Source organism: Camelina sativa, chromosome 5 (genome assembly GCF_030686135.1).
Source record: "Camelina sativa cultivar CO46 ecotype springtype chromosome 5, ASM3068613v1".
NCBI lineage: Eukaryota > Viridiplantae > Streptophyta > Magnoliopsida > Brassicales > Brassicaceae > Camelina > Camelina sativa.
Window position 1 is genome coordinate 33,580,252 of NC_141884.1, and position 14,016 is coordinate 33,594,267.

General features: G+C 35.5%; 3 protein-coding genes and 1 pseudogene across 3 annotated transcripts; 3 read left to right on the forward strand and 1 right to left on the reverse strand.

The window, feature by feature from the left end:
* The first annotated feature begins 1,043 nt into the window (after positions 1-1,043).
* Positions 1,044-5,139, forward strand: LOC147944689 (uncharacterized; annotated as a pseudogene).
* Positions 5,140-5,506: 367 nt separating this feature from the next.
* Positions 5,507-8,279, reverse strand: LOC147944690 (uncharacterized). Its single transcript, XM_087451020.1, has 3 exons — positions 7,061-8,279; positions 6,082-6,954; positions 5,507-5,999 (listed from the first exon to the last, which is right to left on the reverse strand). The coding sequence occupies exons 1-3, from the start codon at positions 8,054-8,056 to the stop codon at positions 5,538-5,540; spliced, it is 2,331 nt and encodes a 776-aa protein (XP_087307146.1). The 5' UTR covers positions 8,057-8,279; the 3' UTR covers positions 5,507-5,537.
* A 1,658-nt stretch (positions 8,280-9,937) lies between these two features.
* Positions 9,938-11,483, forward strand: LOC104773438 (putative histone chaperone ASF1A). The gene is made up of 3 exons (XM_010498047.3): positions 9,938-10,372; positions 10,723-10,838; positions 10,928-11,483. Exons 1-3 carry the CDS (start codon positions 10,264-10,266, stop codon positions 11,300-11,302), a joined length of 600 nt encoding a protein of 199 aa, XP_010496349.1. The 5' UTR covers positions 9,938-10,263; the 3' UTR covers positions 11,303-11,483.
* Positions 11,484-11,761: 278 nt separating this feature from the next.
* LOC104773437 (cyclin-dependent kinase D-2) lies at positions 11,762-13,933 on the forward strand. The gene is made up of 6 exons (XM_010498046.3): positions 11,762-11,931; positions 12,027-12,325; positions 12,427-12,535; positions 13,054-13,179; positions 13,299-13,534; positions 13,617-13,933. The coding sequence occupies exons 1-6, from the start codon at positions 11,830-11,832 to the stop codon at positions 13,789-13,791; spliced, it is 1,047 nt and encodes a 348-aa protein (XP_010496348.1). The 5' UTR covers positions 11,762-11,829; the 3' UTR covers positions 13,792-13,933.
* The last annotated feature ends 83 nt before the right edge of the window (positions 13,934-14,016 follow it).

Here is a 14,016-nt window from a genome sequence, read left to right on the forward strand (position 1 = left end):
TTTCTAAACCCGAATTTTTTTTGTCGGTCTTTCTATTTACTAGTTTTGGTGGAACTTCAAAAGCATTAACAAGATAGATGTGTCCCGATTACTAATGATTTAATGTTATTATGTTTTGTTCTTGGTAATAGGGAGCAGAATCGTTGCTCAGGGAACACATTAGTGCTTCTTGTTTTGGGTATTGATCCTTAGTAGCTTCATAAATCGGGTAAGATATTCTCTCCAATTATCAATATGATTTTATATAAGCACCAATCTCTCAATACTACATTAGTGTTTGCTTTGAAATTGTTTTATTCATATATGTTTGATACTTTTTAACAATTTCAAACCAGCGAACCTCTTTGGTACTTAGATTATCATTGTTTTGTTTTGGGTCTTGAGTTAGTTCATGCATTGGTCTTAAATTTATATGTTTTGTATGTGTCTATTTGTTCAATTTTGATCCCTTGACTTGTCTCTCTCTCGTGATCCTTCTTTTGGTGGAACTTCAAAAGCATTAATGGGAAGGATGTGTCCCGATTACTAATGCCTTAATGTTTTTATGTTTTGTTACATAACATTAGGTAGCAGAATCGTTGCTCAGGGAACACATTAGTGCTTCTTGTTTTGGGTATTGATCCTCAGTAGCTTCATAAATCGGGTAAGATATTCTCTCCAATTATCAATATGATTTTATATAAGCACTAATCTCTCAATACTACATTAGTGTTTGCTTTGAAATTGTTTTATTCATATATGTTTGATACTTTTTAACAATTTCAAACCAGCGAACCTCTTTGGTACTTAGATTATCATTGTTTTGTTTTGGGTCTTGAGTTAGTTCATGCATTGGTCTTAAATTTATATGTTTTGTGTGTGTCCATTTGTTCTTGATCGCTTGACTTGTCTCTCTCTCGTGATCCTTCTTTTGGTATGTAACAATTTTATGTTACCAAAATATCAGATTTGTTTCATCGATTGTTTCAAAATTTAGGATTTATCATCTTGTTTGCTACTTTTCCTATCATTTGATATGCTTTTTTTCTGTATCTTTAGGAATGGAATCATCAAGCAATATCATCAAATATCCTCCTCTACTTTATGAAGAAGGGAAATCACCTCTCCAACATAGAAGCATGAACCACAATTGTTTTGTGTCAAAAATTGGATTTTTGAGAGAAGGATTAGGTGTGGACGTGTGGGATAAACTGAAGGAATCATCTCTTGGAGTGTTTATAAAGTTTGCTGAATTGGAATACACATGGGCTGCGCAGAGAGTTCACTATCTACTCACACATCAGCTGAGAATCAACAACATCCATGAGGTTTGGTCTTTGATCGGTGATAGGCCAATTAGATTTTCTTTAAATGAGTTTGCAGAGATAACAAGGTTAAATTGTGATGCATTTGACCCTTTAGAGAACTTTGATGTTGATCACAATGATTTCTGGAAAGAAATGAAAATACCAACAACCCTTGATGGTCCTATGTGGAGTGAGTTGGTAAACGTGATTGATTCTAACAAAACATGGGATTTTGATAAGAGGATGATGGTTGGTAGGTTATGTCTGTTGTCAGTATGCGTACATGGAATTCATCATACATCTAGAATCCCATTGGTGACTGCTAAGAGAGTTTTAGATCCTGTTGCTTTTGAAAAATATCCATGGGGTCGGGTGGCTTTTAGTAGTTTAGTGAATTCTGTTAAGATAGTTGACTATGACGGAGATTCATACACCATACACGGCTGCGTTCATGCTATGTTGATTTGGCTGTATGAGAGTGTTCCTGGAATTGGAGAAAGTTATGGGTTTAGAAGGACAGAAGCGAGTGGTGTTCCACTTCTTGATTGGCGATCATCACGAAAACGTATCAACTTCACAGACTTCATCAAAAAAGAGAAGGATTTGCACGGACAGGTTAGTAGTTTGTTATTATTTATTTTTTTTAATTATTTTTTGACATGAACAAATAATTTGTCTGAATTGAAACTTACTTTATTCATTGCTTGTAGGTTCGTGTTAGGCATATGATTCATGTTTCAGAGGAAGACATGTATCCTCTATGGTCTGACTCAGATGAGCATACGGATCCACACCTAGACGAGCTAATTAAAGATCTCATTCATAACCGTTTGTCTCTAGATGCTTGGAGTTGTGGCAAGACAGTTGATATAAGTTCAAAAAAGAAGAAAAGAAGAGCTGAAGCTGATAAGGTGAATGACAACAGAGGGTGCAATCCTAAGAAAAAAAGATGGACAGATAGTGATCCTAAATGTGAACAAGGAGAAAATGTAACCAACATGGTGGTAAGGTTTCATTTTCCTTTACCGTAATTGATTAACATTTTTTGTCTTCTCTATTATGATATTAATGAACATGTTATTGTAGGATGGTAAGGATGACACGTCAATTTCTTTGGATATTTGGAGGGCGATTGAGAAAATGAATGAGACTATTTCTGACTTGGGCAAAACACTCAACAGTCGAATAGTTGTCTTGGAGAGTAAATTTGAAACATGCGTTGAAAAACAAATGACGGTGTTCAAAGAGGAGATGGGTGAGAGGATTAAAGCATTGGAGAAAGAAAGAAAAGAGCCAAAAGAAGCTGATGTACGGAATGATGCCACTTCGCACACCATTAACCATTAACGATGATGAGGGAACAAGTAAAGCACCTGTAAGTTACATTTTCCTTTACTTCTCATGTTCTGTTTTTTAAAGCTTCTCATGTTCTGTTTTTTTAAAGCTTATCTTATTCTGAATTTTTAAAACTTCTCATGTTCTGTTTTTTTAAAGCTTCTCATGTTCTGTTTTTTAAAGCTTACCATGTTCTGTTTTTTAAAAGCTTCTCATGTTCTGAATTTTTAAAGCTTCTCATGTTCTGTTTTTTTTAAAGCTTCTCATTTTCTGTTTTTTTGTTTTAAACTTATACGGTTCTCATCTTAATATCAAACTTCTCATTTTCCGTTTTGTTAGAACTTCTCATGTTCTGTTATTTTAAACCTTCTCATGTTTTTTTTTTTAAACTTCACATGTTATGTTTTTTTAAAACTTCTTATGTTCTGTTTATTTTTTTACTTCACATGTTCTGTTTTTTTTAAACTTCTCATGTTCTGTTTATTTTTAAAGCTTCTCATGTTCTGAATTTTTAAAGCTTCTCATGTTCTGTTTTTTTTAAAGCTTCTCATGTTCTGTTTTTTTGTTTTAAACTTATACGGTTCTCATCTTAATATCAAACTTCTCATTTTCCGTTTTGTTAGAACTTCTCATGTTCTGTTATTTTAAACCTTCTCATGTTTTTTTTTTAAAACTTCACATGTTATGTTTTTTAAAACTTCTTATGTTCTGTTTATTTTTTTACTTCACATGTTCTGTTTTTTTTAAACTTCTCATGTTCTGTTTATTTTTTTACTTCTCATGTTGTGTTTGTTAAAGCGTATCATGTTTTACTTCTCATGTTCTTTTTTTTTGTTTTAAACTTATACGGTTCTCATCTTAATATCAAACTTCTCCTGTTCTGTTTTTTTTCTTATACATATCATTTCTCGATTTTCTAACCTCCTTCTTCTCATGTTCTTTTTGGTTGCAGTCATGGATTGTTGAGATGAAGCAGACATCACAAGATGAATTTCCAGTTCAAAGGGTGGTGAGAATAAGAAGAAAGAAGAAGATGAGATATCAGAGAAACTTCCTCTCTTTGAAAAGAAGGAATCTGTGAAGGTTGAGAAGAAGGAAACTTCCAAGAAAAAGAAGATAACTGCTAAAGCTTCTGACGATGTTGAGGATATTACTACCCAAGTTCAGAAAGCTAAATTGAAAATAGCTTCCAGTTCTGAAGATACATGGTCCAACAAGGAGGATCAGTTGGTACATAAAAAACTTGAGGTGACACTAAACCGCCTTGGAGAGGCTTTGACGAGGTTGGATGGACCTGGACCTTCGAAGACTTCTAGACGCGTGCCCCAGTTGGCAGAATCACAGAAGTATCCTTACCTTGGTAACTCGACAGTCAAGCGGATCATTACAGACGGTGATAATGTGTTAGGCGACCATCTTAAGCCTGTAGGTGATGAGAAACATCATACACTTTTGGATTTTCTCAGCCTTGATAAGTATATATCAACAACTCTGAATTGTTTATAAAAGTTACTATCATTATCTATATATGTACTAACTCTTTCTTATATTCACAGGGAAGAGCCACTTAGCACCAGCAACGCAGCTGTGAGATTCTATTGGAAAATTATGACTCCAAGGGAAAATTGGCCAAGCTTTGACTATGGATGGTTGACAGACCATGTAAGTTTATTTTTGATAATTTAGTATAAGGTTTATTCAATACTATATTTTCGCTTATTCTAGTTTTTATTTTTTTGAATGTAGCACATGGGTTGTGCAATGGCTATGTTCCAGAAAAGATATATGCGTGAGCCTTGTCCGTATCCTAAACAACGCATAGCTTTCTTAGACCAAGATCTGATCACTACATTGAAGAAAGACTACATGCAGTTTGATATGGGGCCTAAGAATTTTGTGTTTCGGGATTCCTATGTGAAACACGTTTTTGGCGAATATCCTGAGGAGTCAGCTACAAACAAGAAGTGGTGGATTGATTTGGATAACTTATACGCTTGTCTTTTTGTCAATCAAAACCATTGGGTGGCTTTGGATATTGACTTGCGGGGTAAGAAGATTCACATCTATGATAGCATACCAACCTTGGTGAGTGACGATAAAATGGCCATTGAGTGTTTGCCTTTAAGGCGAATGATTCCAGCGATGTTAAGTGACATGATTCCTGAGACGATCCGTAAGAAGAGTAGAGCAATGTTGGAATTGAGAAGGGTGAAGAAAAATGTTCCTCGGAATGAAAATCCAGGTGATTGTGGTGTGTATGCTCTTAAGTACATTGAATGTTTAGCTCTTGGGAAATCATTTGATGGGCTTTGCGATTAGAACATGTTGGGTCTTCGGATTAAGCTTGCAGCGGAATTATATGACGAAGTCAGAGAATTAGCCATACCATCTAATATGACTGATTCATATCCTCAAGCTAAAGCTATTATCATCCCTTCCCTAGTTGATGAGTCCTTGTAGACTATTTTGTGTTATTGCCTTATGTTTTGTTATAACATTATCATTGTAGACTATTTCTTCTTATTGTAGACTATTTTTATGAGTCCTTGTAGACTATTTTGTTTCACTGACAACTGGTTCTTTTGCATGTGAATTTGAATGTGAATGACATGTAATTTTTAGCTTAACGACATGTAGTGAATTTTTAGCTTAACGTGAAGCTTTCTACTCATTTTAAATTTTAAATTTGAACGACATGTGAAGCTCTTATTATGAAGCTCTTTCTACGACATGTAATTCTACTTCTTATTGTGAAGCTCTTATTTTTTCCACGAGTATGCTACTCATTTTAAATTTTAAATTGTTAATAACAAAAGAATGAGAGAATATAAAAGAACTTTCAAATAAAACGAGTTCTATGTCAATGAGTACATGTCTTGCGAGAATATAAAAGAACTTTCAACAAAAACTAGGAAATTATAGAGTACATGTCTTGCGATTATGCCCTACTTGGTTGCAATTACCACATGTGTATTGTTTTCTTGGCTTCTTCTTTTCCATTGCAATTTCCAATGCCGATTTGATTCTTGAATTCTTTGGTCTACCTGGTTGTTGTTTTGGAATCGGTGGTCTACATACCTTCGTTATCACATGTCCAGGAACAGATTTATCAAGCGCCCTTGGCATGATGGCATTCTCGTAGGAAGCGTAAACGTAGTGTTTGCGATAATAAGGATGACTCATTGAAATGCGAGAAATGTTTCTGAATTCACCGGCCGCAATTGCATGTGCACAAGGGAGTTTCTCCAAGTCAAACCTGCGACATGTACACTTTTTATCTTTCAAATTGACAACATGCAGAGATGTTCCACTTGTTACTTGTACTTGGTGTGCATCGATATCTTGGACAGTAAGTAACTTAGCATAGTCCACACGACCCTATAAAATAATTGTGACATTATATTAGAAACTTAGTTTTATAACATACACACTTGCTAAGAAAGGATAGAAACGAACAGACCTGGAGAATTTTCTCTACACCACGAGTCAAGTCTGTTGTCATCTTCAATGCATCAGTCCTTCTATCAGAAAACCACCTAGTCATCATGGACCTTATTTCTTCCAACAGTTGTACAATAGGAAAGCTCCTAGCATGTGACATGACCTTATTCATTGATTCTGCAATGTTGCTTGTAAGCAAGTTGTACCTATCACCTGGGAAATGTACACGAGTCCACATACGCACATCAGTCCTCACGAGGTACTCATGTAGTGCTGGATTCATGGCTTCTATCTGATCAAATGTGGTTTGAAAGTCGATAACTCTAAAAGCATTCGCCGCCTTTTTAACCAAAGCGAATTCTGCTCGACCTTTAAACCGGACCAAAATATTCTTGTACATATGGTATGTACATATTCCCCTACTAGACTTGGGATAGACCTTTTTAATAGCTTTCCCAATTGATTGATGCCTATCAGAAATAATGGAAAGGCTTTCATCATCTGGTATCACACAGCTGAGTTGCTTGAAAAACCATTCCCATGATTCATCATTCTCTGTATCAACCACGGCGAAAGCAATAGGAAAAATCTGAAAATTGCCATCTTGAGCTGTTGCTGTCAGTAGTGTCCCTAAGTATTTTCCCTGTAAAAAAGTACCATCCACAACAACCACTTTCCTCAAAAACGGAAATCCCTGTATGCTTGCACCAAATGCTAGAAAACAGTACTTAAATCTTTGAGCTTCATCAACATCAAGCTGTGTAAAAGTTCCAGGATTTGCCCTTTTTATCATATACAAATATGTAGGAAGCTGCTCATAACCACTCTCTGGACTACCCCTGACCAACTTGCGAGCATGCCTTAACGTTCGATATGCTTTCCAATAATCCATCTATCATCAACAAATATTTTTTTTCATTGTTGTGAAGAAAAAACGGATAAATACTACTGGTAAACAAAAAAATCGAAATAATGCTAAATAAATAGAAAAATTATACCTTGATATGAAAACGTTTATTCAACGTTTCAGCAACATGCATTGGCAGTACCTTGGGACCAACTCCACCAACAAAATCTTTGTACAACTCTCCTAGAATATGATGATCTGCTTGTCGGGCACGCATAGAGCGCTCTGTTACTGAACATGTATGTGCTGAAATAAACACACGCACCTCAAACTTTGGAAAGTGTCTTAATGTTGCAGCTGTTACCCTCCACTTGCATCCTTTAACCCAACACTTTACAATCAATAATGTTGGTCTCGATTTGTAAACATAATAATCAAACCTTTGAACCAAGGTTAGTATCTTCAACCGTGTTTTTAGGTGCTCCTTTGTATCATACATTTGCCCAACAGCCAAATTGACAGAAGACAAGTCTACCTTTGAGACATCAACTGGTTCTTTATTTTCTTCAATATAAAAAGATGAACTCCTTTTCTTCATTGGCAATTTATGATCCTCTTCTTCTCGTGGAATTCCATACAGGGTAAAATTCTCATCATCAGAATTTGTTCCGTCAGAATCATCACAATAATCAAATCTACTATCATCTTCATCCATCTCTTCTTCATTTGTGTCGCTGGCCATATCAAGATACTCTTCTCCAACCTGATCATTTTCATCTCTTCCTCGTTTCTTACCTTTGTGATTCAAATCAGTCTGTATTTTCTTCTTCACTTCAACACAAAGTCGACCTGTATCCCTTTCCAATTGTCCCAGAAAAGTGTGCAACTGACGAGAATTATCAATAATAACTGGTGGTGTATCACCGGGTAAATCCTGCAATAACCTCTTCGAGATCTTGTAACTCAAGACAACATCAAATACCTTGTTATCCAGCCTGTAATCCTCATAAACCATTCCAATGCAATCATCAAATCTGCTTTGATCGTTACATTGTAGAATTCGTGAACCCCTTTCATTATCAACAACAAACAACCATTTATTGTTGTCAAAGATCCAATTACCACAAACGAGAATCACCTGCTTCATATTCTCTTGGTTGAATGTGAATTACTCTAAAACGTGAAGGAGGAAATGAAAAAAAAAAACCACCTTAAAAGGAAAATAATAGACAAGTCGATTATGAACCCCAAAAGGAAGAAAGCATGATTAAATCCACATTGGAAAGGAGGAAGAAGGAATTTATGGAAAAATAAGATGAACCAAAAAAAGAAAAAAATTTCAGTCGATATAGGGGAGGGGAGGCACGATACAAAAGAGCAAAAAAGGGTAAACCCTAGATTCTCGCCATATTTGGCAACTGCTACAAAAGTCTGTCGCTTAACTTAAAAAAAAATCTGTCACCAAAGGCACTAATAAATCTGTCATTACTCTGTAAAAAATCTGTTATAAAAAATCTGTTATCAAATGCGAAATAATAGATTTGTCATTACAGATAACAAATCTGCTGTCACTATATCAACAAAAAACAAAACTGTTATCATTGTATTCATATATAATAAATCTGTTATTAAGCAGCAGATTTTTTAGTAAGAAAAAAAAAACTGTCATAACATAAGAAAATCTGCCACAACATATATTGTGCATGTGGGTCAATATAGCAATTTTAAAAAGACTTTCGAAAATCTGTTATCAAACAACAGATTTTCCCTTCAATCCAAAAGTCAGTCATAACTAAAAAAAAATCTGTCACCACTAGATGTCAAACTAGCAATTATTTTTACGTTTATAAATCTGTCGTAATGTGACAGATTTTTTAAGTGAAAAAATAAAACTGTTGCAACAATCATAAAAAATCTGCCACAAAATTCCTAGAAATTTGACTAAAACAATGAAAATCTGTCATAACTTTATATATAAGTCTGTCGTGTTAAGAAAATCTGCTGTCCATGAAAAATCTGTCGTTACACACTTCAAATAAATCTGCCATATAAAACAAATCTGCCGTCAAATTCTGCAAATTAATCTGCCATCTAAAATAAGTCTGCCAAAAAAAAACTGCCATCAACAATAAATCTGCCACTTACAAATTAGTCTGCCATTATATGTATGGCAGACTTTTATAAAAAAAAAAAAAAAAAACAAAATTGCAGGAATTTTTTACAAAGGGTAATATTGACTTTTGTTTTTTCCTAACAAAGCAAAAAAGGGTATTTTTGGTATGAAACTAACCCAACTGACCCTCAAATTTTAGGAGCTAATCTAGCAATTAACTGCTCAATTTGGGTCAAACTAGTAATTCTCCCGTTAAATAATGCTATTTTGAAAATTCATGGGATGTGTGCTATTTTATTATAAAATATGTTTTAGTGCTATTTTAGGGAATTTCTCTTAGTTTTTTTTGTTGATTTTAATATTTTATAAACAAATGATAGAACTCACTAGACCATTTAAGACATGTTAAGTAAACAGATGGAAATTGTTAAATGGTGTTAACTGCCTGTTAGAAATCTTCGTTTACTCTAAACGACGTTGTTTGATAATTAGTAATTTATGTAAAAAAAAAATCATAAATTTTCAAATTTCAACTGTTTTAATCTCCAATTTTGGAAAAAATTGTTTTAATTCCCAACTTCCGTTTTAATTCCCAATTTTGAGCCGTTTTAATCTCCAGCTTCGAAAACGGTTGATTTGATCAGATGAGATTAATATATTTATCTTAGTCTTAGTATATGTATCTTATTCTTAATAGGATATTCAAAGAATAGGATATTCAAAGAATTTGCAATAGCATTGATGGTCAAATATATACGATCAAATGTTTTATTTATATACATGGTAAAATATACTACTAGTATGGTTACAAATCACAAAAATTATCACAACAATTCCGTCATCTTAAAAAAAAAAAACATAATGTTTTGTACATCACTAATTAAAATTTCAACTTTTTAGCAAATTTCCCTCCTCGATTTCGCGACTTAAGCACTCTCCTCCCGCCAAATCAACAAACCGGTGATAGCCGGTCACCTTTCATACGGCAACCGGTTATAAGAAAGCCCCCTTCCCTTCCCCCAAAATCGAAACCTTTCATCTTTTTCTTCTTCTATTCGAATCGCTTCCTTTGTCTTTCTCACTCACCACCACCCGATTAAACAAAAACCTCGTTAATTTCAAAACCCTAGCTCCTTCCTTGCTTCGAATTTGTTCAATAAGCGGAACTTTTTTTCAATTTTGTTATCTGGGTTCTCTATCTCCCCAGTTTGAATGAAGTTTTAGGGTTCGATAAACATATAATGAGTGCTATCAACATCACCAACGTCGCCGTCTTGGATAATCCTGCTCCGTTCGTTAGCCCTTTTCAGTTTGAGATCTCTTACGAGTGTTTGAACTCTCTCAAAGACGGTAAAAAAATTCTCCTTTCCTCCCCAGAATTTGAAATTTTTTTTTATGATTTGCTTGGTTTTGTAAAATTAGGTTTTTGTATTCTTCTTACTGTTTGTGATGTACCCTTATTGCTATATCAGATTCATGCTTGGTTATGATTTGTGATGTCAATTTAAAGATTGAAACTTTGAGATTTTGGGTGTGTACTTGTAGAAGTCCTGTTGTCTTATTAGTTGGGATTGATCTATTTGCACAAAGGTCTCGCCTTTGATTAGTGTTTTTGTATGATTGTTTGTAATGTATGGTGTAAAGCTATGATAACATTAGGTTTGTTCAGTACTTAGACCCCAGCGTTGCTTTTGGTACAGATTTGGAATGGAAACTGATCTATGTAGGCTCAGCAGAAGATGAGACTTATGATCAACTTCTCGAGAGTGTTCTTGTAGGCCCTGTTAATGTTGGCAACTACCGGTTCGTTTTGCAGGTAAACATTGTCACACTCCCTTGTTACAGTTGTGACCTTAGCAACAGAGTCTTGGTTTTAACTCTCTCTGTTACTGTGTTTTTTTACAGGCGGATCCTCCGGATCCATCAAAGATTCGTGAAGAAGACATCATTGGTGTCACTGTGCTGTTGTTGACATGTTCTTACATGGGTCAAGAATTCATGAGAGTTGGGTATTACGTGAACAATGACTACGAGGATGAGCAACTCAGGGAAGAGCCTCCAACTAAGGTTTTGATTGATAAAGTCCAGAGGAACATACTCTCCGACAAGCCTAGAGTTACTAAATTCCCTATTAATTTCCATCCAGAAGATGAACAGACTGCTGCTGCCACTGCCGCTCCTCCTCCTGAGCCTTCTAATGAACAACAACAACCTGATGTCAATGGTGAAGCTCAGGTTTTGTCTGATCAGCCACCAATTCCAGAACCTCAAGAATCATGATTCTTCCTTATGCCCAAAAGTCTGGATGAGAACTATAATCTCTGTCTCGAAAAGATGTTGCATTTTGCTTTGTTTGTACTTTGTTTCTAGAGGCTCTAGGGAAGAGATTCTTGACATGTTTGAATGTTTTTTGTTTTTTTGGGGCAAAGCATTAATCGAAGCAAAGCCAACCTTTTTCAAAGATCATAGAGTTTTCTGAACCATCCCATAGTTTACTGAATACTACGCTTCAATACCCGAATAACCTGTTCTCGACGCACTCCCGCTATATCCCTAAATGAACTGAACTATCTAACATGCTCCGATCGAGTTCTGTTATATAACAAAAGGCAAAGACTTGAAACTTGAAAGCTTTAACATGCTCCAATAGGGCTGTTTCTGATAATTTTAGAAGTATGAGGTTCACTTCATAAAATACTGAAATATAAGGGCAAAATTAAGACCAAACGAATCTAATTCTTTAAGGTGCTTCCATTACTCATTAGCCCTCGTCTTCGTCGTCGAAGTGTTCAAAACACTAAACCCCAATGTCAAAATCCGGCGAAAATCAACCAGTAGATCGGTACCTTCGCCGTCAAGTACTCGGAGAAGGAACATACGGTGTCGTTTACAAAGCCACAGACACAAAGGTAAAACACCCTAAACCCTTCTCCCCGATTTCAAATTTCAATCAATAGATTCAAACTTTAAAGCTTTGATTTTTATTTGTTCTGTTGTGTTATAGACTGGGAAAACTGTAGCAGTGAAGAAGATTAGGTTAGGAAACCAAAAGGAAGGAGTAAATTTCACAGCTTTGAGAGAGGTTAAGCTATTAAAAGAGCTGAATCATCCACACATCGTTGAGCTCATTGATGCTTTCCCTCACGATGGAAGCTTGCATCTTGTTTTTGAGTATATGCAAACGGATTTGGAAGCTGTGATTCGTGACCGTAACATCTTCTTATCTCCTGGTGATATCAAGTCTTATATGTTGATGACTTTGAAGGGCTTAGCTTATTGTCATAAGAAATGGGTTCTTCATAGGTTTAGTAAAGGAAGAGTTTTTATTTTTTCGTATGTTTGGTTTCTTTTTTGTTAAAGGTTTGGTTTTGATGATGTGATGGTTTGTTTGTGTTTGTTTTTAGGGATATGAAGCCTAATAATTTGCTGATTGGAGAGAATGGTTTGTTGAAGTTGGCTGATTTTGGTTTGGCTAGGTTGTTTGGGAGTCCAGATCGGAGGTTTACTCATCAGGTAATTTCATGGGTTTTTTTGGCTTGAATTGGCAGATAGATTAGTCTAGTTCTTGATGATTCTGTTGGATATGTTTCTTGGGAACAAACTCAGAGTAGAAACTGGGTGTTGAGAAGACAGCATATGTTTTTGTTTCTAATGCATCCTTGGTTTTCGGTTTGTGAAAGGTTTGTGGTTACAAGTTGCTAGATACCAATTTTTGTTGCTGATGAGAGGACATCTTATGTTTTTAATTCTGATTCTTGCATACTTATGTTTTCTGGTTTTGGTAAGATAAACGATTGGTTGTTCAAAGTCACTGAATACCAAATTGTTGGCTTACAGACTTATAGACATTATTTACTCTAGAGGATAATAAAACTGATTGGTTGTGTAGATGTTTTTGTTGGTGAGATATGCTTGTGGAAGATTCCTAAAGTTTGATTCAGATTCAGATCTAAAGTATCTCTTTTGGTTAGAATTTGCTTGTGGAAGAGTCCTAAAGTTTGATTTAGTGCTGAATATGTTTATCGACCCAGGTATTTGCTACATGGTACAGAGCGCCTGAGTTACTATTTGGGAGTCGACAGTATGGAGCTGGGGTTGATGTTTGGGCTGCAGGCTGTATCTTTGCTGAGCTATTACTTCGTAGACCATTTCTTCCTGTAAGTTCTTTACTTTGTTTTATACTTTATGTTTCCCAAAAGATGATTCTATACTTCAGGATTGTCTTTATATTCACAGTTGTCAACATTTATTTTACGTAATGCTTTGCTTTCTTCAGGGTTCTACTGAGATTGATCAACTCGGAAAGATCTTTCAAGCTTTTGGAACTCCAGTACCTTCCCAATGGTCTGATATGATCTATCTCCCAGACTACATGGAGTTCTCCTATACACCTGCTCCACCATTACGTACCATTTTCCCTATGGCAAGCGATGATGCTTTGGATCTTCTAGCAAAAATGTTCATCTATGACCCACGACAAAGGATCACCATACAACAAGCTTTGGATCACAGGTTAAGCCTTTCAAAAGAAACTCACAAGAGAAAGAAAAAAAACTTGTTTCATCGCCCTGATTATCATTTGGTTTTTCATCAGGTACTTCTCGTCTTCTCCATCACCAACTGAGCCAGGGAAGCTTCAGATTCCAGCTTCAAAAGGAGACGCCCTCGAACCAAAGGCCTCTGAGCAAAACCAACACGGAAGTAGCCCGGCCGTACTGTCACCTCCTGGAAAAATGAGGAGAGTGATGGGTCCTGAAGGATACACTTGAGAAAATAATGTTTCATTTCTATGTTCTTTCCCTATCACTTGTGGAGAAGTACATAACATCTAATGGTTCTAGAATCATGTTTTCTAATGCCTTTATGCGAATTAGTTACCAATCAAAACCATACTTATACTTCAGAAAGAAATGAAACATATGAGCCATCTTTTACCTGTGGATTCAAGTTCCACTGACTACAAACCTCAAACCGAGAACAATGAGATATACCAC

Excerpts from the sequence above, each read along its gene's own strand:
- LOC147944690 (XM_087451020.1), bottom strand. The coding sequence starts at position 8,056 with ATGAAGCAGGTGATTCTCGTTTGTGGTAATTGGATCTTTGACAACAAT. Across the intron at positions 6,955-7,060 it reads ATAAACGTTTTCATATCAAG|ATGGATTATTGGAAAGCATA; the intron begins GTATAATTTTTC and ends TGTTGATGATAG. Across the intron at positions 6,000-6,081 it reads GTGTAGAGAAAATTCTCCAG|GGTCGTGTGGACTATGCTAA; the intron begins GTCTGTTCGTTT and ends ATTATTTTATAG.
- LOC104773438 (XM_010498047.3), top strand. The coding sequence starts at position 10,264 with ATGAGTGCTATCAACATCACCAACGTCGCCGTCTTGGATAATCCTGCT. Across the intron at positions 10,373-10,722 it reads TTTGAACTCTCTCAAAGACG|ATTTGGAATGGAAACTGATC; the intron begins GTAAAAAAATTC and ends CTTTTGGTACAG. Across the intron at positions 10,839-10,927 it reads ACTACCGGTTCGTTTTGCAG|GCGGATCCTCCGGATCCATC; the intron begins GTAAACATTGTC and ends GTTTTTTTACAG.
- LOC104773437 (XM_010498046.3), top strand. The coding sequence starts at position 11,830 with ATGTCAAAATCCGGCGAAAATCAACCAGTAGATCGGTACCTTCGCCGT. Across the intron at positions 12,536-13,053 it reads ATCGGAGGTTTACTCATCAG|GTATTTGCTACATGGTACAG; the intron begins GTAATTTCATGG and ends TTATCGACCCAG. Across the intron at positions 13,180-13,298 it reads TTCGTAGACCATTTCTTCCT|GGTTCTACTGAGATTGATCA; the intron begins GTAAGTTCTTTA and ends TGCTTTCTTCAG.